The 27455-nt window shown below is 39.2% G+C and overlaps 2 protein-coding genes across 2 annotated transcripts; one reads left to right on the top strand and one right to left on the bottom strand.

The window, feature by feature from the left end:
• The first annotated feature begins 718 nt into the window (after positions 1 to 718).
• On the top strand, positions 719 to 24617 carry MYEF2 (myelin expression factor 2). The gene is made up of 16 exons (XM_056500284.1): positions 719 to 992; positions 5400 to 5629; positions 6837 to 6889; positions 8151 to 8158; positions 8270 to 8363; positions 9221 to 9412; positions 10058 to 10211; positions 10617 to 10666; positions 10753 to 10816; positions 10971 to 11072; positions 11277 to 11327; positions 11403 to 11471; positions 11751 to 11849; positions 15391 to 15593; positions 15704 to 15755; positions 17505 to 24617. The coding sequence occupies exons 1-16, from the start codon at positions 790 to 792 to the stop codon at positions 17666 to 17668; spliced, it is 1788 nt and encodes a 595-aa protein (XP_056356259.1). The 5' UTR covers positions 719 to 789; the 3' UTR covers positions 17669 to 24617.
• SLC24A5 (solute carrier family 24 member 5) lies at positions 18368 to 26751 on the bottom strand. Its single transcript, XM_056500285.1, has 9 exons — positions 26658 to 26751; positions 26249 to 26428; positions 24896 to 24979; positions 24703 to 24806; positions 24283 to 24383; positions 23237 to 23520; positions 22083 to 22289; positions 19255 to 19356; positions 18368 to 18714 (listed from the first exon to the last, which is right to left on the bottom strand). Exons 1-9 carry the CDS (start codon positions 26749 to 26751, stop codon positions 18392 to 18394), a joined length of 1479 nt encoding a protein of 492 aa, XP_056356260.1. The 3' UTR covers positions 18368 to 18391.
• Between the last annotated feature and the right edge of the window lie 704 nt (positions 26752 to 27455).

Here is a 27455-nt window from a genome sequence, read left to right as displayed (position 1 = left end):
ATCAGAAATGGTGTGGCCAGCAGGACAAGAGCAGTGATCATCCCCCTCTACTCACACAGGTGAAGTTGCACAATGAATCCTGTGTTCAGTTTTGGGCCCTTCACAGCAGGAAGGACATTGAGGTGCAGAAGTGTGTCCAGAGGGCAGTGGAGCTGATCAAGTGTCTGGAGCATAAGTCTTGTAAGGAGCTTCTGAGGGGTGTTCAGCCTGGACAAAAGGAGGCTCAGGAGGGATATTATTGCTTTCTACAACTGCCTGAAAGCAGGATGAAGCCAGGTGGGAGTTGGTCTCTTCTCCCATGAAACAAGTGATGGAGTGATAGGAAATGGCCTGAACTTGCACCAGAGGAGGTTTAGGTTGGATATTAGGAAAAATTTCTTCACCGAGCGTGTTGTCCATCACTGGCACAGGCTATTCGGGGAAGTGGTGGAGTCACCATTGCAGGAGGGATTTAAGAGACATTAAGATGTGGCACTTGGGGACTCGGCTTGGTGCAATTAGCAGTGCTATATCAAAGGCTGGACTTGAAGATCTCAGAGGCCTTTCCCAACCGAGCTGTTTGCGCCTGAGCGATTCAGTGCCTCAGCGCAGGCGGCTGCCGTGAGGCGCAGCGCGGCCATGGCGGCCGGGCGGTCGCCACGGCAACGCGCAAAGCCTCGGCGCGCGCGCCCTCCCCCGGCCGCGAGCGGCGCTCTCGCGAGACTTGGCGCGGCGCGGCGCGGCGCGGCGAGGCCGAGGCGCTCGGGCCCGTTTCAAACCGGCGGTCGCTGGGCCGCGGCCCGGCACGAGATGGCGGAGAGCGACAGGGCGGAGGCGGCCGCGCCGCGCCGAGCCGAGGAGGCGGCCGGCCAGGCGCCACAGCCGCCGCCGCAGCAACAGCAGCAGCCGGCACTGCAACAACAGACGCCGCAACAGCCGCCGCAGGATGAGGAGGCGGCGGCGGCGGCCGCGGCACCCGGTAGCGGCGCGGGCAGCGCAAATGGCGTCAAAATGTGTGTGAGGGCAGGGCCGGGAGGGTGGCGGGGGCTGCGCGGCCGGGGTGCGGCGGGAGGAGGTGGCCGGACCCCCCCGCCCCCGTGGCTCCTCCTCCGCGGGGCCGGGGCACGGCCGGGGCCGGGGGCGCTCCCGGGCCGGGAGCTCGGCGGGCCGCGGGGCCGGGGCCGGGGCCGGGGCGGCGCTCGGGCAGCGGCCGTGAGGGCAGCGCGCTGCGGGGCCGCCCCGCGGGGCTGCGCTCCGGGCCCCGGCTCCGTACCTGCCGACCGGCTCCCACGGGATACTCTTCCAGCAGTGTTCTGCATCGCTTCTGGTGCTGTTTGCGTTTCCACTCTTGCTGAAACGGTGTTTGTAAAGCCTTTGAACTAGTCTTTGTTTACGTGAGAATGGTAAGACAGCCCTATAGTAATTTGCTTTCTAAAAACAAACCCCGCATATGCACGCACGAAGTTTTCTTGGAAACTCAAACATTTTCATACACGGAGTATGTAAAATTGTGCCTTGTATAGTAGGTCTAAAAGCAAGTTAGTATAAATGAGCTGGAACTACCACCTCTGTAGAACAATACCATGAATAACTTCGTGTGCGTGGTTGTTCTTGGTATCAGGCTTTGAGGGTTGCCACTCTTTACATGAACTAGGTTTTGGCCTCAGATCGTTGGAATTTCAGTATCTCTTCCAATCTCAATCAAATCTTGGAGGGAAAATACATTTACAGTAGACTTACTGTTACAGTACATCAAAGCTGTTGGTGTCTGTGAAGTTTTGGCAAGTTCTGAGCAGACCTGCTCTGATACTGTTGTGTTTAAAAAATGCATGTGGGATCATCTTCAATATAAAGCTGGAGGAATAAAGATATACTTCATGCCTTTACTTGACTCTCTGTAAAGTTTAGTTTACAAGCTATAAATTCCACTTTACTGTGAAGTAGAATTTGTGGATTTGATTTTTTCCCCCCTAGTCTGGCTCTCAGCTTCCAAAGTGCACAGATCAGAATTTTCACAGGACGATTGTCACCCTTTTGCCCCTTTTGGGCATATGGATTTTATTGTCTTTTGAGATTGCTACTGTTGAAATGAGGTATTTTCTCTTAATCCCTCCTGTCAACAATATCTTCTTTTCCCTCCAAAACCTCACAAACAAATGAAAAATTCCAGTCATTCTACATGGTAGAAGTCACAACTTGAAGTTGGAAAGTAATGGGGGTTCTTGGTAACTGAGATACAAATCTTACTCTTTCACATACAGTTTCTAATCTTCCCCCAAATGGGTGTACAAAGGATTAAGCTGTTAGTTTGTATGTGAAATATATTACTTAAAAAACAAAAGTATTTAATTAACCTGGTTTGCTTATCATTCATTTAACTGGAGACCAATCCTGGCTCAGTTTGCACACTTTCCTAAGTTTTTTTGTATTGGGCAGTGGAACTGCTCAGCACAACAAAGCTAAAATGATCCACGTGCTTTGGAATCACATGTGAACTTCTTCCATTTTTTCTGTGCTTATCTTATTATGGACACTTGAGAAGAGAGGAGTAGAAATTTGTTTTAAAAAAAACAAGCGTTAGGGCTTTCATGTTGATATATCTTGTGCTTATTATTTTTAGGCTTCTTCTTTTGCATGTGGAAAGCTTGTCTTTTGTCTTAAAAACTTTATGGAAAGTTCAAAAGCTTTTTCTTTTCCAAAAAGTGTAATTGGTCTTTCAAATCTATGTGCATATGTACTTTTTTTTTAAGAACTTTTGTGATTTCACAGGCAAATATTAATTTAATATATGTAATGTGTCGCTCATACAAAAGGTAAAGATTAGAAATTACTATTGTTTTTTCCCTATGAAAATGTCAGTTCATAATTTCGTAGTCTGTCTTTTCTGTGGTCTGTAGGTGACTAATGTGACATTGCTTTGAATGTATTTTTTGGTTGAAATTATTTTGAATATTCAAGGAGAAGGGTAAGAGTTGCAAAAGGATCTCTGCCTTCGGCCTGTTCACTGGCCTGTGTTGGTTTTGGCAGATGAGTTTTGCAAGGATTGTTTCTTTAATTAATCCTCTATTTTCAGCAGCCTGGCTGTGATTCCCAGACCAAGTGCAGTGTCGCTTTATTTACCAGATTCAGGAGTTTATGCCAGGCTTGTATCTTCTATGCTTCTTACTGATTTGTACAGCCAGGTCTTGCAGAGCCTCTGGATTCCATATTTGGAGAACTGTCTCATCCTGTGCACTACATTGAGCACCAAGGGGCTGTTTCATAATCTTTTAAGCAGGAAAGAGCTTAAAAGGCTGACGAGAATCCATTTCTCTAATCCTAAAACTTAAGGAAGAACTCAGATTTTTCCTCGGAGTCTTGTTGGGCAGGAGTTTTGCATTTGCAAATGAGATTGGTTTGGAAGGAACTGATCTGACTGGAAGACCTGATATTCTGCTCTTTGCCTTCTTCCTGAATCCCTCCAGTTCCTGCGTTGTTCCCTTCATTTCACTTCATTAAACAACCACACAAGAATTATGTTGTCACAGGATGGTGTGGAGGAGGGATGATGCAGAGGGACGTTGGAGGATGCTTGAACCAGATAACGTGTTGTTGATTGAGATGTTTTAAATTTTACAAATACTTGCCCCAGGGGAGTATCCATGCATTTCCCAGCTGCTTATCCTCTCTTAATCCACATGTAAACACAGGGACTGTTAAGTTAGTACTATATGAGTGTTTCAAAATTGGGGAAAAAGTCATGGGAGAAATGTGGATGTATTTGAATGTACTCCTCCCTGAAAAGTGCCCAGGCTTGAATAGGTAATACATTTAGCTTTATGAAAATCTCCTTGCATGTACTTTTGAATACAGGACTGCCGCTTTCTGTTTTGTTGACTCTGCAGAGAGCTGAAAATTTGTCTGTTAATCAAAATCACTGGTTTTGCCATATGTTGTGGTTGTAAAACTGAAATGCCTGAAACCTTCCGAAGTGTTGAAATGAGATAAAAACTAAGCCTTCTAAAATGTGGGAAATATAGTAAAGATAGTGATGTAATTTAAGAAGGGGGGTTCACAGTCATTCTATCAGTCCTGTAGGACATCACCTTCTAATTGTTCTAACTCAAGATGCTGATTCAGGCTTTTAAAAATACATGTTTCTGTAAAAGTACTTTTTAAGTTTCTCTTTAAGTAGACAGTGATGTGTAGTTAAAGATGCTAAGTAGCATCTGTTTAGTGGATCACATTTGTGTGGCTTTATTCAGTTCAGCAGTTCTCTTTTTTAAAAGTAATAATTCTGGCATCTTGAGCCTCTTTTAGCATGCTAAATGACCTTGTGATAGTAACAATATCAGGACTGCTGAAAAGTTACAGATATTTCTTCTAATTCTGTTAAAAGTGTATGGTCTTACTGAAGTTGAGATTTGGACTGCCGTAAAAGAGAAGGCAGTCCAAATTTTCTTGCATTTTCATCTAAAAAATAAATATTTTAAAAGGAGAATTTTGGTGCTATTGGTAAAGTTTTGAAAGACTGAGGGCTAGGCCCCTTGTTGTGCTTTTAGTGGATAATTCTTAGTTATTTAGTTTTAGATTCATAGCATGGCTAAATACAGCTGTTTTCTATGCATTTAACAAGTAGTGTTAAGCAGGGAAATTGAAAAAAAAATATTTGTTCTTAGTTGAATTTTAATTTCTGTCTAACAGTAGTCTGGCACAAATTTGCAAATAAAAATATTTATGGAGTAGATAAAACATAATTTGATATAGAACCTATTGGAATTGATTTTGATATGTTATTTTTCCATTGAATGAAGCATCCTGAGCTGTTTCAGCTCTCAAGCTTAGACTGTTTCTACTCTCACTTCTGTGGTGAATATCCTGTAACCTGTCCAAGTGAGCTGTGAACATTACCAAAGCACCAAGGCATGGATACTATAGCTGATTTTTCACTCTTTCTGTTTTGGGCTTTGTAGTAGTTTTATAGTTCCATCTTTCTGAGTCGTGACAAACAGGATGTGCTGGCACAGGTTGCCCTATCCCTGGAAGTGTTAAAAGTTGGATTAAGGCCTAAGTAAGGTGATCTAGTGAAAGATGTCCCTGCCTATGGGAGGGGGCTTGGAATTAGGTGATCTTTAAGGTCCCTTCCAACCCAAACCATTCTAGGATTCTATGATTCTGTGAAGTGGAATGCAAGTGAATTAGTAAGATGTACTTTCTTTGCTTAATATTGTAACATTTTTTTGTTCTTGATAGAACAGTGTATTTTGGAATTACTCTGGTAGCATGAATTTATTTTTCCTCATTTGAAAAGCAGCATTTGACATCCTGGGAATTCCAATAGCATAGGAAATAGGCAGTTATATAGGTAGGAAGTGAGATAGTCTAACAATCCAACACAAGACTAATAGCGTTTTTGTTTGGATTTTTGTTTTTTAATGTAGGGATAATGATGAGACAACAAAAGAAGGGAAAGCACCTGTGAAAGAGAAATTCCTTGCAAAAGCGAAGGCAATCCCTTCTCTTGGAAACAAGAATAGATTCCACCCCTATGCAAAGGAGAAGAACGCAGGCTCTGGAGACAAGAAGGCTGTTAATCGCAATCGAGTTTTTATTAGCAACATCCCTTATGACATGAAATGGCAAGCTATTAAAGACCTGATGAGAGAGAAAGGTAACTTATTCCTTGTAACACACTTCACACAGAAACTGATAGGGCTGAAATGCAACCGATGTGTCCTTTGAGCCACACAGATTTGATTTGACTTTTTTGTTTTGGCCTTTACTTGGTACATCTATCTCCCTTCCCCCTCTTTCATCCGAGACAATTGCATTGCAGGGTAGGCTGGGTAAATGAAGTGCTCACTATCTTCTGCCATTCTGGTGTGACAGTAGAGAGTATATGCATGACCTCATGAGTTCTTAAAGAGATTGTGTTTTGTCTAGTTGTAGTTCTTGTAGATTTTTTTTTTCTCTAAGGGCTATTGTATTTAAGCAACACATGAAGTGTGTTAACGTGAATAATAAGGGATGTCTTTCAAAAGTTGTTTTGTATTTCTTTGGTGGAATCTGGCTGTGGCATTAACTTTGTCTGCATTGTCACTACTGCCATGACTGTTTGTCTGGAGCTTTTTATTAAAAGCTTGTTACTATTGTTGCAGTTCTGATGGAGAAATCTGACTACCCCAAAAATGTTATTTTAATTTGGGGTAAAATAATTATAATATATGGATTTTGTAAAAAGTTAGTTCTGTGTTTCCCTTGAAAAATTGATTCTTCAAAAGTAATGCAAAGCACACTTGGCTTTTAGGCTGTGAAAAATGCCAGACCCCCCTTCTGTAACTGCTGGTTTATCTGTTGTAAGGTGACATGATATTTGATTGGTTGATTTACTTAAACTTCCTACTTTAGAAAGTGAGTCGCTTGCTGTGAAATATTTGATGTGTAAATTTGGTTATTATTGAAGGCAAACTTTTGATTGAAGATATTCAGGTAGAAAGTCACCTTAAAACAGGTGTTGTGAGTAGGATGATAAATATAACACTTTTCAGTGAACGTTGACGTTTCATTTGTTAGGTTAAGGGACTGTGTATATCTGAATTTGTTCACCAACTATATCATACTGGACAAAATATGATCTGTAGTATGAATTAGGTTAAATATAGTTGTTTGTTTTTAGCTTTTGAGAATGTGGCTGCTGCATATTTCTGAAAATTAGCTAAATTATATAGCCATTGACAGGAGGTATGTTGGTCTGGTTTTGATTGTTGGTGAATAATAGGTGGTTCTCTGTAGACTTGTGCACAGGGGCACAGTAAAGAAAGATACTGGTGTTTAAATGCATTGTCTCTTGGTATTTTCCCTTTGTATGTCTTATGTAGTTGGTGAGGTTACATACGTGGAGCTGTTTAAGGATGCTGAAGGAAAATCAAGGGTAAGTGCCGTGGGCAACAATCTGCTAGAGGTTTAAAAGTTCCTCAGCAGTTTTATTTTTGTATAATACCTGTACCAGTTATTGGAAAGTAAGTTTCATTTTTACACTGATTTTCATTAAGGTAGCCTTGAGGATTCTCTATTAGAAGTAGTCTGACACCTTCATGTAACTCTCACTAGCTGGTTGTAAGGGACAAAGTACTTCTGTAAATGTTAACAAATGGCATTACTTAATTCTTCTTTTTAGCCAACACCTTTGTCTTGGTACAAATCTGTTTCATATAAAGGATATTCAATAAATCAATCATTTTATTTAAATTCTAGTGTAATATGCTTTCTTGGGGCCAATAAATACAAAATGTTAGCTAAGAATTTACTGGGTGAAGTGCCTGATATCACAGCTTTGCAGGATTGGTACTTTTAAACACTGGCTTAATGCATTTACTTTCTTAAAACTAAATGGATGGAGATGGTTGGTAGCCAACAGAGTGCCTGCAATGAGGCACTAATAATGTTAAAGCTTCTCTGATTCTTAATAATAGTCAAAAGTTTGGCCAATAGCAGCTCCAAACCTTCAGTGAGAATGTGATAAATGCAGGTTTGAATCCTAACTGAGGTTGTATCAATTGTTGTAAGTTACTTTCTTTAATACTTGCTAAAACTAAAACATGCTGTCAGCTTTGCTATACTTAAAGAAATCCTCAACTCTTTGCTTTATTAGAAGGATGCTGGTGCAGTCAATAAGGTTATTTTCTTATAAGGCAATTTCTCAATTATGCTGTAGTACTGAAGAGGTATGCAGACTGCTTTTTCTTTGTAGTGGTGTACATGATGTAGGTAGATTTGAATTTTGTAGCTAGTGGACAGCTTTTAATGACATGATGAGTGTCTTGATTGGTTTTTGGTTATGTTTGGGGTTCTTTTCTTTCCACCCTTTCCCTCCCACCTCCTTTTCCCAGTTGTCCTTACGTGGATCTGTGTGGCATTTTTCGAATTGTGGTTTGACTCAAAGAGTGTAAGAGACAATGTATTCTCTTGCATTTGAACGGTATGTATGCTGAGAAAGCAGGAGATACTCAGATTGGCTACCACTAAAGAGCATATATTATGGGTTTTGAAGCTGAAAATAACTTGTGTAGTTACTTAACAGTGAGCTGGGATCTTTAACTGGAATCTTCATTGCTCTGTCATATGTGCTGACTGACTTCTTGTTTTTTTGCTTGTTTTCTCTTTACATATGATGACAAATCTCGTGGATATAGGGTTGTGGGTAAGTTTCTTTTTTTATGTGTGTAGAAGCACACTGCTATTCAAACATTGTATTAGTTTTGGCATGTTAAACTTTATTTTAATACTCTAAATGTTTTGATCTCTTTCTAAGTGTGGTTGAATTCAAAGATGAAGAATTTGTTAAGAAGGCATTAGACACTATGAACAAATATGATCTTAGTGGAAGACCCTTGAATATTAAAGAGGTATGTTTGCTGCTGTGTTGAATTTGAAGTAGTGAAGATACTAAAGCTCCTGAGATGACCATAGAGTGTTTTGAGAATCTTTGATGTGTAATTTCCAGTTTAATTTTTTGTGAAATTTTATTAATGGGCTTGCAGGAGGTTGGGTACTGTGCCAAGTAAACTGACAAAAAGTATGTCCTAAAGGCAAAATAATCTAATGCTGTTTTTTGTTAAATCAACTTTACTTCATACTCTCTTACCTTAGTGTCATCAGATATTTTCCAACCTAAGTAATTCTATGTTTACATTGCTTACCTGCTTCAAAATATTACACAGAATGAGCTAATTATTAGACCACTACATATGTGCAAAAATGGGGCTGGAAATAGGGAAGTTGTGCTCTCTGGAAAGTGAAACAATGTCAGCTTTTCTATTGTATTGCTGTAGTATGTGATGGCATCTGATGCAGTTCTTCCTATCCTGTTACAATTTTAATAATGGTATTAATAAACAATACAAAACCACCACCTAATTAAATTAATTCAGTTCTTGGAAGAAAGTTCGAGACTGACAGTCCTTTAGTTTGAAATCTTTTCTACTTGTCCATAGGCTAGGTACAGCATGTGAAGTGGCAGTGCACGCTTCCTCAACAAGTGCTTTGCCAATATGCCTCAACCCTCATCTGAAAGGACCCACCTCTAGAGGTGAGGGAATTAGGTCTCCATGCTAATTCAGTTCATGATCCCTCTGACGTGGACAAGTGTATTGCTTAGTTGATAATTTTGATGGGCTTATGCAGAGTTTCAAACAGTACCATTTTGTTTGTTGCCAGTCCAGTTGTTGATGGTTAAGTGGCTTTGTTTGTGCCCACGTTTCAGGATCCTGAAGGGGAACATGCTCGTAGGGCACTGCAGCGGGGAGGAGGGCAGTTTCCAGGAGGACATGGACCTGATGCAGCACCTGGAATGATGAATTTACCACCTTCTATTCTCAATAATCCAAACATTCCTCCTGAGGTTATCAGTAATTTGCAAGCAGGCAGGCTTGGATCCACTATTTTTGTTGCTAATGTAAGCTTAAAACTGTGTTTTATAACTTTAATGTTTGATCTTTGTCAGGCATCTTATACCTGTGTAGTTTAGTTTTAATATAAAGAGGAGGTTGGAAATAGTTCACAGTTAGTATATTGAGTTGAAAATATTGGGTATGTGTTCAGATTTTGGACATAGAAAGATACATTAAACTCTTGAGACAGACATGCACTTCTAAGTATTGCAGTCATCTGTTGGTTCAAAAATATTTTAACATCTTTTCAGTATTTACAATTGCATTTCTTTTTTTATTAAATATGTACTTCAGTTTATCTTGCTAGTTACTTTAGACTAACATAATAAAGTTCCAACAAATACAGTGGTTCAAGTACTTTATTAGCACAAAAGACTACTGTATTTATATGAGGTCTTGTGGAATTACAGCTGCTCTTCTCAAGAACCAACCCAATGCTAGTGTGTTAATTATAGTAAAATACATGCATGCAATAAATTGTTGACTTTTTGGACTTTGACACAGTGTACGTATATTACAAAATCTCAAGTATTTACAGTTATCAAGCATTTTGTCAATGAAGAGTTAACAGCAATGCAGAAAATCTTTTCTAAATGTAATGGCAGAACAGAGATGTGCACTGAAATCACTGATGTATTTCTGTGTTTAAGCTTGACTTCAAAGTTGGCTGGAAGAAACTGAAGGAGGTATTCAGCATTGCTGGAACTGTGAAGCGTGCAGACATCAAAGAAGATAAAGATGGCAAGAGCCGAGGAATGGGAACAGTTACCTTTGAACAAGCAATTGAAGCTGTTCAAGCAATATGTATCCTTGGTTTTGAAAAATGTATTTGGTCATATATTGATTAGTCTTTAATGGTTCTGCAGTGTGTAGATTTGCAAATGGTGCTTGTTTGCCTTCTAGCTATGATACAGGGACTAGAGTGTAATACTTTGCAGATTACAATTGTAATGACTGAATTTCCTACTAAATTCTAGAAGTTCCTCATGAAGTTGAACAAAATTAGAATGGCTGGCAGTGTGGCAATTGTGAAACTAATGTGCCTAACAGCATGTATTGCATCTTCTGGCCCTTGAATTGGGTTTCTGAAGATAAGGTAGGGAAAGATAACTCATAGTAATTGTACAGTGATGTAAGAAGTTGTTACATTGGTTCTTCAGAAACAGTTAAAATTGCTTTCTTAAGATTCCTTGACTTGCATTTCTTCAGCTATGTTCAATGGACAATTCCTGTTTGATAGACCCATGCATGTAAAAATGGTAAGTTGCTTTCCTTTCTTTCTACTTTATATGTCTCTGCCAAGACATTGTAAGGATCATAGCATAACATCTTTGTTTTCTATCAGGATGACAAATCAGTTCCTCATGAAGACTTCCGTGTTGTGGACAGCAAAAGCTCACAATTACCTCGTGAGTGCACGCTCTCTTTTCAACTCCTTGCACTTAGTATATGGTGATCCATTTTTTGGTATAGTTTAGTCATACTTTTGCTTACTGTGTTCTCTGTGATACAGAGGAAGGTCTCTCTTCTGATAATACTTAAATTTTTTTTTTTGTTTTTGAGGTGGTCTTGGTGGCATTGGTATGGGACTTGGACCAGGTGGACAGCCCATCAGTGCAACACAGCTGAGCATGGGTGGTGGAATGGGGAGCATGGGTCCAGGAGGTAAATACATATTCTTCATTTTTAAGTTATACAGAGCTAGTTTAAAAATTTAAAAGTTTAAAATTGTCATTTTTGTGTTTGGAAAAATGTCAGACTTTTGACAAAGCAAGCCTTGTGTAGTTTGCTTTTGAGATTTTAACTCTGTCTGGCTTTTTAAAAAGCCATTAAGGTGTTCTAAGTATTGTTTATCTTTTTGGTTTAAAGGTATGGGAATAGACGGCCCAGGATTTGGTGGAATGAGTAGAATGGGAGGCGGTACGTGCAATGAAGTTTTTTGCATTAAATGTCTCTTTTAGTACTGTATAGAAAACAGTTTTCCTTATTTTACAGGACTTCCTGGATTTCGTGGAATGGAAGGAATGCCTAACATGGGAGGATTTGGAGTCAACCGAATGGGAGGTAGTTGAACACCGTTCCTGTACACCTATTGTTTTGTCAATATTTATTTATTAAAAGCTCTCCATTTAGGGGTAGGTAATATGGATGAGTTCAAATGAAGTAGCTGCAAATGTGGAGACCTAGGAACTGGCTGGAGAGTTTAGTGTGTAATAGGTGCCTCTGACTTGTGCATTAGACTCACTTCTATTTAAACAAGCAGCTGTGAAACAAGCATTGTAGGAGCATTAACTTAGATGTAAATAACAGAATATTCCTGGTTTGTTGCTTTGTTCTTTACAGAAATGTTTCGTGGTGGAATGGGAGCAAACATGGAAAGAGAATTTGGTCGTGGTGACATGGCATTGAACCGTGGTTTTGGAGAGTCTTTTGGAAGGATGGGTATGGTAACTGTTAAATTTTCTGTGACATAGTACTGGAAGAATTTTGCTAGAAGAAGAGGAGACCTGGTTTCATTTGGTCATCTTCTGTGCCTTCTCCCCCAGTCATTACTGTGAGGATGTAATCTGAGTGTTCATTACAGTTATCACTTAAGACAGAGGTTCAGGTGTGGAGGGTTTTTTCCCCTCTGTAAAATATAAATGGAATAACATATTTGAGGAAAGCATTTACCTTCATACTGTTTATTTTGTGGTATATTAAATCTTTAGGGTGTTGAAGTATATTCTTTGGATAATCCTGAACAAGCTGTCCATTTACAACCTTTGTAATTTCCATAAGCCTGTTCTGCAAATGCATGGTATAATACTGTTTTTACTGCACATAAGGTAGCATTGGACAGGAGTGTTGGATTTTGGTGCCTTCAGTTTTTGTCCTGCCTTCTGAGCTCATACAGCTCAGAATGGTATTTATTGGCCTCTTCTGTAACTGAGCCAGCATTATTTTGTTTATAGATGATGTCTTGTTGGCAGTGGGGTTGCCTCAAATGAGTTACTCTTCCATCTTCAGGGGCATGGAAGAGCTCAACAGTAGAGCCTTCTTGCACTTCATTACTATGCTGCTCCCTGGATGAATCACAGAATCACTTAGGCTGGAAAAGATTACAGAGTCCTGCCTTTAACCCAACACTGCCAAGTCCACCACTAAACCAAGTCACCAAGAGCCCCATGTACTCGTCTTTTAAATCCCTTCAGGGATGGTGACTCCACCACTTTGTTGGTCAGCCTGTTTGTATGATTGATAACTCTTCCTGTGAAATATTTTTTCCTAATATCCAATCTAAACCTCCCTGGTTTAACTTGAGGCCATTTCCTCTTGTTCTATTGCTTGTTACTTTGTAGGAGAGACTGGCCCCTATATCTCTGCAACCTCCTTTCAGGTAGTTACAGAGAGCACAAAGGTCTTCCCTGAGACTCTTACTGTCCAGGCTGAGCACCCCAGTTCCCTCAGCCATTCTTCACAAGGCTTATGCTCCAGAGCCTTGGTCAGCTTTGTTGCCCTTTTCTGGACACACTCCAGCACCTCTCTGTCCTTTTTGTAAGGGGCCCAAAACTGAACACAAAATAGGAGACAGTTGTTCATCCTCTTCCCTGTTTCTTGTACTTTTCCATTCCCTTAATTCACCTTCTTGAAAGAGAAGAACTGCTAAGAGCATAAGGTTCATATGGTCTAAAAGTTGATTTATTAATTTATTTATTTAATTCATTAAAAAAATATTAGTTGAGGCAATTCATAGCAAAGGGTAACTGTTGTGTGCTTCTCTTCAATACTGATAATTGTGTAGAAGTGGTAAAAACATAATAAGCTAATCCTTTGGGCTAGTCTTAATGCCTAGGAATGTTTTAGAAATCAAATGTATGCTATTAGTCTGGCTACTTGCATAAACATCTGTTGCCTGAGTGAAAATGCCACTTCAGTTATAACTGTTTCTGCAAGTAGCAGGCTTCTGAGTCTTCTGGTAACATGTTGTTTTAGAAATTTGTGAACATGGCCACTGTCAGAAACTGATGTGGGCGTCTTTCATTCAGTAGATCCAGCAAGCTTCAGCTTACAATCTGTCAGTGATCTGGCCATTTGAGTACTGTCCTGAGAACTAAGATTAGAGATTTCCAGCATAACCTTAAATAATGGAATGAAACTGTAAGGACTTTAAATAGATACTGTGTTTGATCAGGAAAGGCTCTAATGTACTCCTGTTACAATATTTAGGTTAATGGTATCTTAAAAAGAAATACTGTGAAGGCATTTGGTTTTAGTAACCTTGAAATCAGGGAAGGCATCTTTGATTGGGCTGTAGTATCAGAGTGGAATTGAGGATGTTTGATTTGCAGCAGAATTGTTGACTTTTTATATATCAAGTTCATATAAGATGAAGCCTTGAGTTTTGAGGTTGTTCTTCCCAATGTGGGAAATGGACCATTTAGTTTTACCATGTTGTGGTGCTGGCAGGCTGTCAGAGGGGAGAAAAGCTAGAAAGAAATCAGAGTAGCTTAAATCCTGTAGTAGAAAAGGAGAAACTAATTTTACTTACTAGATTTTCCTGTTTAGTTTGTATAGTAAAGGCACACATTAAAGTGCCCTTATAGAAAAATATTGCCAGGTAACATTGAGATCAGTGCACTTCATTAGTGTGTGCTTTGTTTTTTTCACTAACTGGTGGTTTCAGCGTATGTCACTTCATTATTTTTCTCTGTTTAGGTGGTGCAATGATTGGTGTTTTTGCAGGAGGAATGGGAGCACCTAGCATGGGCCCAGTAAGATCTGGAATGAGTAGGTTAACTTGTTTCAATAGAACATAAATGCATAGGCAATGTAACAATACAATACCATGTACAGCTACTTGTGTCAGAGGAACTTGCTGTAGTGTAGTGTCTTGCTGTTGATGGAAGTAGAATTCTGTTGCATGTGACGAGTCTCACAGTTCTCAAAGCTGTTTTATTGAGGTAAAAGTTCAGAGGAAAACTAGTTAATACAGTCTTTCCCTTACTTAATCTTAGATTTGGAATGGTTTCAACTTCTAGTTTGGAGGGAGAAGTGGTTAAACTAAATTTGTGTTTCAGAAAAAAAGACAGGCAGAGTTATTTGAGTAAACTTCATGAAGCTGAACCTCAGTAATCTGTCAGGGGAAAAAAAAAAATCAGCCTTGAATTTCAGATTATCACCCATATTTTGTGCAAAGCTCCAGTACTGAGTTTGTATTGCAGCAACTCTCTGACTAGAGCAGATGAGAAAATAAAATCCTGCTAGTGCCAATCTTAGAAGGCATAAGGGAGGGTCCCTCAGAAATGATCTTGATAGTTTTACTGTATATTAATTTTTAATTATGAATCCAGAAATATTATAGCATTTGAATGCTATTGCTCTTAGTTTCTTATATAAAATAAATAATATATTTTATTCCATGTATGTACTTTTTATCGAGTTTTAAACTATGACATATAGGAAAGTTCATGTTCTTTACAGTACTTGCAGTAAATTCTGTTCTCAGAAAAAAGCCTTCTCTAGAAGATTTTATAATTAGGTGTGGGTATGGCTGCATTAAGTAAAGCTGAATATAATGCAGGAAGCCAAATAAAAAAATAGTGTATCTGGTCAAATTACTTGTATCAAAGTATTGCCATGGTTTTTTATTTGATCTTTTTGGTAAAGGGTAGAATTTTTTTATTAATTAAACAAGACAGACTTTAAATCTGAATTCTTGTGTTCAACATTTTGCTACATTGGATGGTATGATTAATAGCTTGATGCAGTTTGGTTTTAATGGTGTTTTAGAACTGACACTCTGTATCTTGTAATACTTTGTCTTCAAATACTAGCCATGCTCCTTGATAAATCACCGTGCATGTATAAGTTATGGTTTATATTAACAGTTTTAATGAAGTTATTCTTCTCCTGACACAAGAACTTTATTTTATACCAAATACTTGTGTGTTTATTACTAAAAGGAGATTTTATTTTATCCTCCATATCTTTCTCTGTGTAGGTGGTGGAATGGGTGGTATGAACAATATGGCTGGAGGAATGGGGATGGATCGGATGGGTTCCGGTTTTGATCGAATGGGACCAGCCATGGGTGGAGGTCTGGACAGAAACATGGACATCGATCGAGGATTTGTGCCTGGCCCAATGGGAAGTGGCATGAGAGAGAGATTAGGCTCTAAAGGCAACCAGATATTTGTGAGAAATGTAAGCAATGAAATTTATAGAAACCACAAGTGTATTTTGTGTGTATGCTTGATTACTTGCTCTTATTCTCATTGTAATATTTTGTTATCAATAATACTTTTTTATTCTAGCTTCCTTTTGACTTGACCTGGCAGAAGCTAAAGGAGAAATTCAGTCAATGTGGTATGTATATGAACCTTACCCCTGCTCATCCTCATGGACTTCATGTGTTACATGGTGTTTATTAGATAACAGGAAGACTGTTGTCTGACTCTGAAGAAGAGTCTGGCTAGCTTAATCTTTCTTATTTCACCAAGCTTTCTTGAGTTATATAAATAATTTTTAGGCATGACAGAACACAAGACCAAGGTACAATATGGGCTGTGTTGGCTCTGACTGCTCACTTGATATAAACTTTAACCTCTTCTGTTACTAAAATTATTCTTTGAAATTTTTCCTTTTTTGACATATTCCCGGCCAGTAAAAGTATATAATGTAGTGTTTCCTACATAATATGTGCAGGAGCCTGGGTCTGTCCAGCTCATGCATTATTTCAGAAATGGTGCAGGATCAAATCAGAGTTACTAATTCTGCCAGTGTAGCATTACAGGTTTTCTCTTATACATATAGATGATGTTGATTTACAGGCTGTCATGTTCCCCTTTATCTTAAGAAATGAAGCTTTACTACAAATATTCATGTCTTTATGTAATACTGAAAAGTTGGTCTTTTCACGGAAATAAGTGAAGAATAAAGCTTGGATGTAGAAATACATGACATATTTTTCATGTCGTAAAAATGTGAAAACACACTTTTAGAACGGAGAGCTTTAACTAAATTACATGATGACTTCTTATTTTGGATAGACAGAAAAGATAAATAATTTAAAACATACTACAGATGCCTAAGACAGTTATCATACAGCTGGTTACAGATTTGATATAAATTAGACCTCGCATTTCAACTATGAAGAATATCAAGCTGTTGTGGTTTTTTTTTGTAGATACAGAATATAGTACAACAGGCAACAGGTTCAGTCTTTCATTAAGTCTTAACCTCCTGTGCAACTTTCAGATAGTTCAGAATTTTTTTTTCATTATCTCTGTTAACTAATGGATGTAGTAATTATGTTGAATTGCTTTTAAGAATTACAAGGAACAGATAGTGTTCACGTCAGCATCATAAGGAAATACAAAGATTGTTTCCCAGTGTTCAGTTTCTTTCAGTGAAAGGCTAGTCTCACATGATATTTAAAAATAAAAGGTTTTGTATTTCAGGGAAAAGTTTTTTGTTCCTAGTGATATTCAGGGGCTCAGGAGGGGTGTGCTACAACATACCCTAAGTAAAACTCATTACTCCAGGAAACTAAACATTCTCAGAGGTACCAAGACATCTTTATAAAAATATTTCCTTGTGAGTTGAGTGTCCAACCTCAAGGAACCTCAGCAGGAATTGAATACTACATGCTACTTTTCCACCACTCCCAACCTGGTAACTTTATTGTTTTAAAGGCTTTAATTTTGCTCTGCAGCTTCTTAACAAAATTGCCTGATTGCAATTATTGCTTGGTATGTTTTTGTGATGAATGTGGTGGACTAGATTAAGCTACAGTTTGGTTAATGCCTGTTAATACTCACACTTTTGTCAGTATGAAACACAAACCTTTCCCTGAGTCTTATAGGGCACTTTGGTTCAAACTTGAGGCACAATTTAGGAAAGATTCAAGATAGTGGATCTGGATTTGGATTCTTTCCTGCTGTTTTGTCCTGTGTTACCTTGCCTAAATGAGTGAATGTACTATCAGTCTGAAAGTGCCAATTTAATATGTTCCCCTAGATCATACTTTAAAATGTTTTTTTATCACTTCTGAGTTCTTTAAGTTGTTAGTACACTGAGGACTTGAAATAACCGCTGTTTAACTTATTTATTCAGGTCATGTAATGTTTGCAGAAATAAAAATGGAGAATGGAAAATCAAAGGGCTGTGGAACAGTCAGATTTGACTCACCAGAATCTGCTGAAAAGGCCTGTAGGATAATGAACGGCATAAAAATCAGTGGCAGAGAAATTGATGTCCGCTTGGATCGCAATGCATAATTTAAAACTGTGTGTTCAGGAACATTCCTATGTCTGTTTAGCTTCTCTATCTTAGTAAGTCATTTTTAGTAACATTGTATGCTTATAAAAGCTGTAAAAAGGAACTTTTAAATCCCACCAGCCTTTAACAGTATAGTGTTTAATATACTGTGATTCTTGTTAACTGAATCTTACTATGTTTGGTTTTTAAAGACAATTTGCCTGATTTTTGTTGTTTTTTTAGAGGCACTGAGCACCTGCATGTCCCTACAGACTGTGGATTCTTTGGATGCTCAGTGCCTTTGGAAAATTAGGCCAAGTGTCTCTAGTCATTCAGTTTAAATGAATGGTTATACTGTTTTTAATAAAATAAGCCATTTTCTCTGTTAATCTCCAGATTGCATAGTGGGATTTATTTAGTGTTTTCTGATCTTTTTTTTTCCCCCTCCAGTGTGTATCAACATTGTAATGTAAAAAGTAGATGTCTTTTTCAGAATTTTGGTTTTATATGTGCGTTGTAGTCATACTGTAATTCTTGACTCTAAAAGAAAGGGCTCCAATTAGGCTGTGATGTTTTTGTTCTACTTATTATTACTTTAATGACATGACTTAGTTCTGTATATAAGATTTAGAGCCCAGTGGGAGTATGGAGTTGTTTTTTTTTAATTTTATTTTGACTAAATGAAGAAACTGATCATTTTTTCCTGCTTTTATTTTTTTCATCAGCATAATCACTGATTAAAACTAGTTACCACAGACCCTTGTAGGATTGTTTCCTATGATGCCAAGTTCATATAAAATTGATAATACAGTAAATACTAAGTACAGGACAAGACAAATTGTTCCAAATTTTTTATCTATTTTCCAGCCATTCAGGTGAACTGCCAGAAAAATAAAAGCAACAGAACAGATAAGAGAAATGGCTGTGTATGTCAGGCCACTGCTGTTCACTTCTATGGGTCCTGATGTATTTATGAAGGCAGTTTTTATAAACCAGGGTATTCCCAAACAGAGCATATCAAATACATTGGATCCTACAATGTTAGACATAGCCATATCTCCATTTCCTGTAAAAGAAGAAATACAAAGAAGTTGGCTTAATTGTATTGCATGAAATTGCCAAACTGTTTTGGAGGAACAGACTGCCAGCCCTCAGTTTCTCACAGAGAACCCTTTTCAGATTTTACATCGGAAGAACTATAGTCACGATTCTACAGAACATGGGTACCACAACCATAAGAAGTCTCCCTAAATCACCAGCATCTGCACAGTTGCACTTAAAATTAAGTTAGACAGGCTATTAAAAAGTCCAGTTATGTTTAAAATACCCAGACCTGCAGTTGTGTTCTGCAGTAACACTGTTAATCAACAGAAAATAAACCAATCTAGAATACTTCTCTGAGATACTCTGAGAAGTTTTTAAATGTCTGAGCCACAGCTTTTTCAGGTAAGCTATTTATTTATTTTTAGTAAACTTAAGCTCTAGAATCTGGAACACAGATTTTGTGGTTACTCCTTCAATTTATCAAAATGTTGACTAGAATTCTTTCTTTTTGTAGTACGTTTTAAACACATCCACTGGCATGAGCCAGTACTAAAATCTTTACCTTTTCGAGCAACCAGCACACTTGCAACTGTATCTGGTACACTTGTTCCTGCTGCCAGTAATGTGAGACCCATTACTGACTCTGGGATTCCCAGCGTTTCTCCTGCAGTTGAGAAATAATGGTAGAAAATGCAAGTGTGGTTTTAGATAGGGTTCATCCAGAGAAAGTGCTTTGGACTTTGTTTCTGGAGAAATTAGTAATCATACAGATTTCAAACTGAATGTGTCAGCTAACTTCACTGCATGAGAGTGACTGAACCACAAAGCAGTTAAAACAAAGAGGAACAACAAATACTCTTTCCTTGTTCTTGCAGTGGTCAAGACAATAGCAATTATGATTTTTTTCCTTGCAGATAAAGTAGAAGTTTAAATATCTAACAAATTACTTCTCTTCCCCCTCAACTTCTAGAAAATAGTATAGTCTGTCTTACAGTTTTTGGCATCCCCGTGTTAGTGTTCAAAAGTCTCATGAAGCAATAACTCTTATAATTATTCTTTTTAATCCCCTCAGGGAGGGGGAAAAAGCACATGAATTTTCTTGGGGAGAACAGTCATTTAGATATGAGAATACTGTCTCAACCACATGCCTTTACCATTCCACTCCAATTACAAAGTGATTTGGAAGAATCAACATGCGGAATTTTTATATGACTTGTAAGTACAAGTAACCCCATAGAAGTGTGAGTTCCTTTAGGGAAATTTAAAAAAAAAAAAAAAAAGTTTTAAACTGTTATTAGAAGGTCAGCTTATTTTTCTCTATTTTTCTTAGCTCCAAATGTCCTGTAAGCATATTAATTTCTAACTTAAAATGCAGGGATTCTTCAAAACTGTTTTAGCAGTTGAACCATTCAGAAGCATCATTATGCTGAAGTATTTGATACCTCTAGTCAAGCTATGAAGTAATTAATGTTTCTTAAGCTTTTGTTCACTAAAATGTATCTTTTTTTTTTTTTCTATTGTTGAAATCGGAGTTCTTACTTGAAATATTCTGACACATTTAATAAGATCAATTTCATTTCAATAAGAGGCAGTGTGCTAAGCTAGGTCAGTGATGCTTGTCTATTACTTACCAGCTTAGTCTAGAGCAGCCCCATAAATTTATGTTTGAAACTGTTTGTTGGTTTCAGAGGAACTAACATGATCCTGTTGCAGAATTTGTACTCTCTTTGTCCTTCCATCACTTCTAATAGATTTGTAGGATGAGGGACCAACAAATCAGCTTTTATAAACCATCCAGGCTGGAAAATAATGGTTCAGACCAAGGTGAAATATGAATGAACCAGCCTTATGTACCCAACATTAGTTTCTAGCCCTCTGAAGGTTATAAGACAGAATATAAACTCAGGAGAAACTAATTTTTTCCTTTTTTTTTAGATAGATGTATCTTCTATTTAATGTGTAGTGGTTTATTTTTTTTTTTCTGGCAACTGACCATCAGAACAGAATAGTCTTATTTTTCTAGGCCTTTGCTAATTTTGTGTATCAGTAGCCATGTGTTGCTATAAGTAGTTAAATTTTCTTTGCCAGCAACAGAAAGACGTTCTAAGTTAGGTTTGTTCTTGACCATCCCAGTTTAGTGCCCAGCTATGATACCTTTGTGACATTCTGATCAGCTGATAATGCAATGATAGAACCTTTGAGTCAACCTTCATGAGAGCTTGAACTTGAATATATTGTGCTTAACTTGTAGTGTTTTAACATGTAAATAGAATATAATTTACCTAGAAGTAGTGGGCCAAAGACCCCAGTACTACCTGTGATGACTCTTGAAAGTGAACTAATACTCTGAATCTCCACTGTACCTACTTTCATATTGAATTAATGCTTTGTTTTGTAGAACAGCAATAATGATGACTTGAATCCTGTTTCAAAGGCTTCTAGCATCCAGGTGGTGAACCCTTGCTCTTTAGGTACAAGTGGAAAATTATTTAACCAGGGGGTTTATATGGTGGGTATAATATCCAGTGATCTACTAGTTATTTCTCAAGGGTTTTCTGAATGTGTAGGTCTGTTTCTGCACTGAACAAGGAGTTATTCATATCTGAACTAGTAGAATGCTTGAGTAGGATTACTGAGCTATAATGTTTAAATGGCAAGCTTTGAAAAATTTCTGTAGAGTTTTAGTTTTGTTTTCTGCTTGTTCTTAAAAACTGGATGTCTTTCAAGCTGACTGGAGAAACAGTGAAATGAGGGGACCTTTAATACCTCAGAGTACTTTTAGGAGAAGGTTTTTTACATACAAGTTCATACCCCTTCTCTCACTTAAATGCAATCCTTTTATTGCCCCACTTTATGATGCAGATTTTTAAGAGGTCCACATATACACACTCCAAGAATGTTTAATAAACACATTTGAGAAGGTTTTTGGCAGTTAATTTAATGCCAAATCTCTTACTATAATGTTTGTGAAAAACACAGGTGTAGAAATCATGGATTTTTTTCCAAAAACTTTGACCTCTAAATCCAGTCTTAGTGGATTTCATGTTTGTCAGCCCTCAGCATGACAAGTTTATTGCTGTGTTTTGCTTAATGAAGCAGTTTAGTGGAACTGTTTTTAAAAATAAACCAAGTTTTTTGTAGCTACATCAAGTTCTCATTCATGTGATTGCAAGCAGTGTGAAGCAGCTAAACTCTAAAGTGTTGGATTATTGGACAGAAGAGGGTGGCAAACTAAGCAGTCAAACATAAGTTTCTGTTGTTTTTATTGTGGTTTTTTTTACATCGCAGTCTGAGTTGCTAAACTACTTTTAAAGGGAGACCTCACAGGAAAACCTCACAACTTTTTCAGTGATTCTTGACTGGTATAGCAACACCACTTTTGGTACCTACCTGCTATTGTTACCATCCATACAAGAACATAAGTTATTGCAGAAATCCATGCTGCTGAAATTAAAAACGTCACCATGAACCAGTTCCTCCAAAATGGTCTTCTGCAATCTGGTGTAGTTAAATAGAGTAGTGTGATAATAGGAAGGGATAACACCCACAAAATTCTCTTCATATCTGCTTCAGGCATGGTGAAGACATTCGGATGATCTGTTGAAGAAAAAGTAACTTTTAAATTGTAACGTTAAGTCTGAATCTATAGCATACAGTATATGACTGTCTTCTACTTGTGAGAATACTGAAAAAGGGTGAAAAATACTTCTTTCTCAAGTTTCAGCTGTAGTATTACCCAGTACCTACATCTCTCTGGAAAAAAATTCTGAAATTAAATTACTTCTGGGGAGAGTCTGCTTGCACACAAGAAAAACATTTATTCACAATGAGAATAATCACTAGTAAAATAATCTCCCCAGGAAGTGGTGTTTCCCCAGTGCTGGACACTTCTAAGATTCAGCTGAACAGGTGCTGGTCCATCTGGGACCATGCTTTTGCCAGGAAAGGTTGGACCAGATGATCCTTGAGATCTCTTTCCAACCCGGTATTCCGTGATTAAAATGTTTTTTATTACATCACTAGGGGAGAACTAAGGTGGATGAAAATGGAATTTCTTTTCAAGGGTTTACCCATAACATTTACCAAGAGTAAGTATCAACTGCTGTTTCTTGCCTAAGAGGAAATGCCACCTGTGGCCACATCACAGCTATCCCTTTGCTTTGATATTATGCATATTTTGGGCTATGAACTTGCCACTGTCATAAGGAAACAGTGTATATTACTACAGTGCCCCTGTGGCTTTCAGGTGACAGTGCATTTTACAAGCAGTGTTGCTGAAAAGTTTCAAATACAACAAAGACAGAAGTTCTGCTACAATACAAATGAGCAACTACCCTTGCATTCCTCTAGCAACTAACTTCATATGAAAACCATCACTCCGATTTTGCTCAGTGTTCTATTCCAGGTTAGAATAATGATCTACTTAAATACTAGGCTGGAGTTCTTTTGTGAGCAAAATCTTAATACTATCTGAGAATCTGCTCTTGATCAGAATTGATGCAGACAGGCATGTGGATTGCTAGAGACAGCTGTAATACCTGTACCTTCAGATATTTCATCGAGCCCGTGTAAGCTTGTTGAAAGTTGAGAGTAGTCCAGCTCATCTTGAAAAATTCCACTGTCTGTTCTTGACTGTTGACGAATTAGAGGTCCACTCTCATCCCTCCATCCAACCAGTGGCTGCTGCTCTGCATTCTCTTCCATAGCTTTTGTAAAACACGCACAGCAGGGACTGAACTTTTTCATGAGGTATTGGTTGATTTTAATGTCAAAACATAGTACCAGAATATAACACCCATATATCAATAATAGGGATGCACTTTCATACCTAGAAGGAAAAACAAGTTTTATATAACATGTAGTATAAAAGAACCCAGTTGTTGGCATAAGGAGAGAGGGAGAGAAAATTTGCATGAATAACAAAAGAACACAAAAAAGCATCTATTTGCAATTGTATGGCTACTGTCATGAAAGTTTTTGAGTGTCCCCATGTCTTTCAGCAGTTTGATTAACTCCCCTCCCCTGCAGAATCCTGTTTGTGTATTGTATAACTGCATGTTTTTTCAGGGGATCTTACTGGTTGAACATTTTCCTGATGTTTGCAAAATTGAGTCTTCATGTGATGCTTAAGTTATAAACTTCAAGAGACTTAATGCTGGACCTGACCGTCTTGAAGTAACAGGAGTTTCAGTGTTGATGGAGGAGTTAAAACATCAGAAGCTCATGATTTCCTTCTGGCAGACAAATGTTTTTCTGAACAATGCTGCTATGAAAGGAAAGGCTCAAAAGGAGTAAATGCTGAACACTAATTGCTATATCAGAACAGTTGTGATAGAAATTGTGAAGTCTGTACAGACAAACCTATGCAGATCAAACTTGATAAATATGCAGAGTTTGAATGTTTAGGTAATAATCTTTACAAGTGTTGTGACTTTTTAAGTTTTTTAAAGCCAATGGGATGTTTATTTCTGTTAGTGAATGGCAGTTCAGGCTACTTGAAGTTTGGGGCTTGGGGATTTTAATTTGTTTTTCAAAACACTGTCTCACAAATCTCCAGACAAGAGGAATTGAACACTACTTGTGCTCTTACCAGTAAATTCTGTTGTCAGATATCATCGCAAGGACTGCTGCTGCACTGATGGTGTATGCCAGACAGTCTCTGAACAGCGGCCAGCAGGATAGCCTCGAAACCTGCAGATCAGTCATACACTTTTCTGAAACCTCTCTCTGTAATACTTTCACTAAGTGCTGTAAATGCTGCATCAATATGTTGTTTCTATATTATGTAAAAAGTAAAGATTCTTAGGAATGACTTAAGTATGATATTTAACAAGTTAGTGTTTTTAAAAACTTTCATAGCAAGTTATCTTAAAACTGATTACATGCTGGTTTTGCTACTAAATAATAAACTTGGCAGTTGTCATAGTAAGTCTCTCTTGGCTTTTGTTGGCAAATGAGAAAGGATACTCATTTGGTGCTTAGGAGCAGGACTATCAAAGTTGATACATACCACACTAGAAAACAGCCCACAAGCTGCAGAAATACCAAGAAGATTATATATTGCTGATCCAAGGATGGTGCTGACCCCGATATCTCCCTTTGTCACGAAAGCTCCTGTAAGGAAAATGACTATCTGGTATGTTTCAGTTTGGCATGCAAGGAAAAGAATTCTAAGTTATAAGGAGTTAAAAGACATCTCTTACCTAGAAAAGCAGTGACAAGCTCTGGAGCAGAGCTTCCAGCAGCCATAAAAGTTGCTCCTGCAACATCCTGTGAGAGGCCAAGGCCTGAGGATAGAAAAAAAAAGAATTGCTTAAAAAATATTGATACTTCAGTAGCCTCCACCCTTTACTTTCAATTAGTGCATTATGTTAGCTACTACTACAGTTTAATGGAATAAAGTTTATTTTCATACAGTCAATGCATTTATATGAGATGCATAAAATAATATATTGAAAATTAGCCTGATCTATTGGGCTAGTTTATTTCTAACTTCATTACAGAAATTAGCTTAAATCTCTTGTAAAATCAGAATTTGTATGCAGGATTTAACTATGTTTCCTATTGGTAATAATTGTGGGGAAATTCCATAGACTGTAGTGTGATATTGTTATATGATCCACATCAAGTCTGTCTGTCTTCCAGGGAAATCTGTATTACTTGTCTTCACCTACCAGAAATGTTCGTTAAATTCAAACCAGTGCTGTGATCTTAAATTTTCATTTTGTATAGACAGTATCAGTCTTGCTTAAGAGAAACAAGATTTTTTTTTCTTGCAAATTGACTTTCTGAAATATAAGAAATATAACTGTGGATCAAGTCCTGCACACAAACTACAGGGACATATGGCTGACCATGGCAAAAGTCTGACAAATGCTTATTTATCATCAATAAACAAAACACCAGCTCTTACAGCAGTGTTTAAGCTTTACATTTGCTGTAAGTCTTCTGATTTGAAGAGCGTTTTCCAGTTCAGGGATGAGTTCCCCTAGGGAATTTTGTTAATTCTTGGCAGTGAAAAGCTGAACTCCCTGCCAAGTGGACTGCTGAAGCCAGGGGAATTGTTGCAGGTTGATTAGATTTCTTAGAACTGTAGTAACCATAGAATTGCACTCCCTCCTATGTCATAGCTTTAATATGTTAGCAGTAGCTCATCCTGACACTTGGCCACTACTTTCAAAGAAAAACAGACCCTAGAAAGAGTTGGTTTCACACGTTGCCATCCCTCCTTTTTCTTTTACCAGTAGTTACCTGGACATAGTACTGTGCAACTAAAAGTTACATTGTCAGTTTAGTTAATAGTGAGGATTCCTAAGATTTTCCTCCAGGCAGAAAGAAAGCAAATATTAAATTAATATATGTGCGGTGTAATCAGTAGGTTTTTCAATCAAATATTGATCTTGTGTAACTAATATATATTGTATGAACACATCTGTGCATGGAAAATGAAACTTTCAATTTTCTTTCAGAGCACTCTAACTTCGAAGCTTTTTAAAAGAGAAAGTTTTATGCAAAGCTGCTCAGTTTTACAGGAAAAAGATCAGGATGTCACTTACATTCACTGATGATCTCTAGGGAAGGTAGGAAGTAATCATCACACACAATGGACACGGCCAAAAACATGTACAGTATAATTATGAAGTAGATAACGATTCCTCCATCCTTCCTCTCCTGCGGTGTGAAAAATCCTTCGGGAAACTCCGATGAAGACGAGAGGACGCAACGCGTCCCGTTTTCTGAAAATTGAGGGCGAAAGTGTTACACATCCTGGCACCTTCCCATTCCTCAGGCCGCGGGACGTCTGCGGATTCGAGCTCCGCTGGATTTCGCTCTCTGCCACCGGAGCGCCGCACACCTGCGGCGGAGCAGAGGCGCCCGCGGGACGGGCTGTGCAGCGCTCGGCGCAGCCCGGAGCCCTCCCGGTGTCCCCGGTCCCCTCACGGTGCCCTCACGGTGCCCCCGTACCCGCGGGGTCCCGGGGCCGCTGCGCCCGCGCGCCCCAGGCCGCGAGCGCCGCCAGCGCCACCAGCGCCGCGCGCCGCCGCGCGCCCGCCCGCATCGCCCGGCCCGCTCCGAGCGCGGGCAGCGGCTCCGAGAGCAGGGGGATCCTCCGAGAGCAGGGGATCCTTCGAGAGCGGGGCGATCCTCCGAGAGCAGGGGAATCCTCCGAGACCGGGCGCTCCTCTGAAAGCGGACAGCTCCCCCGAGTGCGGAGGGCGGCGAGGGGCTCGAGCGTCACGTGCAGCCGCGCCCTCCCCGCCCTCCTCCACCGCCCCTCAGGGGCCCGGCCCGGCCCCGCCCCGCAGGGCTCCCACCGCCCCCCAAATTCCACCGCCCCTCAGGGGCTCGCAGGGCTCCCACCGCCCCCCAAATTCCACCGGTCCCCCAAATTCCGCCGCCTCTCGCCGCCGGCAGCCAGGGGCCCGGGGTCTGCGGGCAGCGCCTCCGAGCCCGAGGGGCCCACAGGGATCCGCGCCCCGCCCTGCCTCGTGTCAGGGGAAAGCGAAGGTTTTGGCCGTGGCCGATTCGCCCTTGGTGCAAGGTGCTGACCGCGATACCCAGGTGCTGTGTGGTGTCTCGGGATGTAGAAGGTGAATTTAAGCTTGCTCGTCAGTACCTTTTTTCTGCTGTGAGATTCTGCCTATTATCACCGATTCCCAGGATTTCTGTGCGGGCTGTGGGCACTGGGCTCACCCTTCACCGGGGCAGAGCAAAGCTCAGACCCACGCACAGTTCCTCCCTTCAGAGCCAGTTCACTGAACT

The sequence above is a fragment of the Oenanthe melanoleuca genome, chromosome 10 (assembly GCF_029582105.1).
Source record: "Oenanthe melanoleuca isolate GR-GAL-2019-014 chromosome 10, OMel1.0, whole genome shotgun sequence".
Classification (NCBI taxonomy): Eukaryota; Metazoa; Chordata; class Aves; order Passeriformes; family Muscicapidae; genus Oenanthe; species Oenanthe melanoleuca.
This window is presented reverse-complemented; position numbering and strand designations above follow the sequence as displayed.

Excerpts from the sequence above, each read along its gene's own strand:
- SLC24A5 (XM_056500285.1), bottom strand. The coding sequence starts at position 26,751 with ATGCGGGCGGGCGCGCGGCGGCGCGCGGCGCTGGTGGCGCTGGCGGCG. Across the intron at positions 19,357-22,082 it reads ATGGATGGTAACAATAGCAG|GAGAAACGCTGGGAATCCCA; the intron begins GTAGGTACCAAA and ends TCTCAACTGCAG. Across the intron at positions 18,715-19,254 it reads TGTGCTGGTTGCTCGAAAAG|GAAATGGAGATATGGCTATG; the intron begins GTAAAGATTTTA and ends CTTCTTTTACAG.
- MYEF2 (XM_056500284.1), top strand. The coding sequence starts at position 790 with ATGGCGGAGAGCGACAGGGCGGAGGCGGCCGCGCCGCGCCGAGCCGAG. Across the intron at positions 10,667-10,752 it reads GACCCATGCATGTAAAAATG|GATGACAAATCAGTTCCTCA; the intron begins GTAAGTTGCTTT and ends GTTTTCTATCAG. Across the intron at positions 11,073-11,276 it reads GGGGAGCATGGGTCCAGGAG|GTATGGGAATAGACGGCCCA; the intron begins GTAAATACATAT and ends TTTGGTTTAAAG.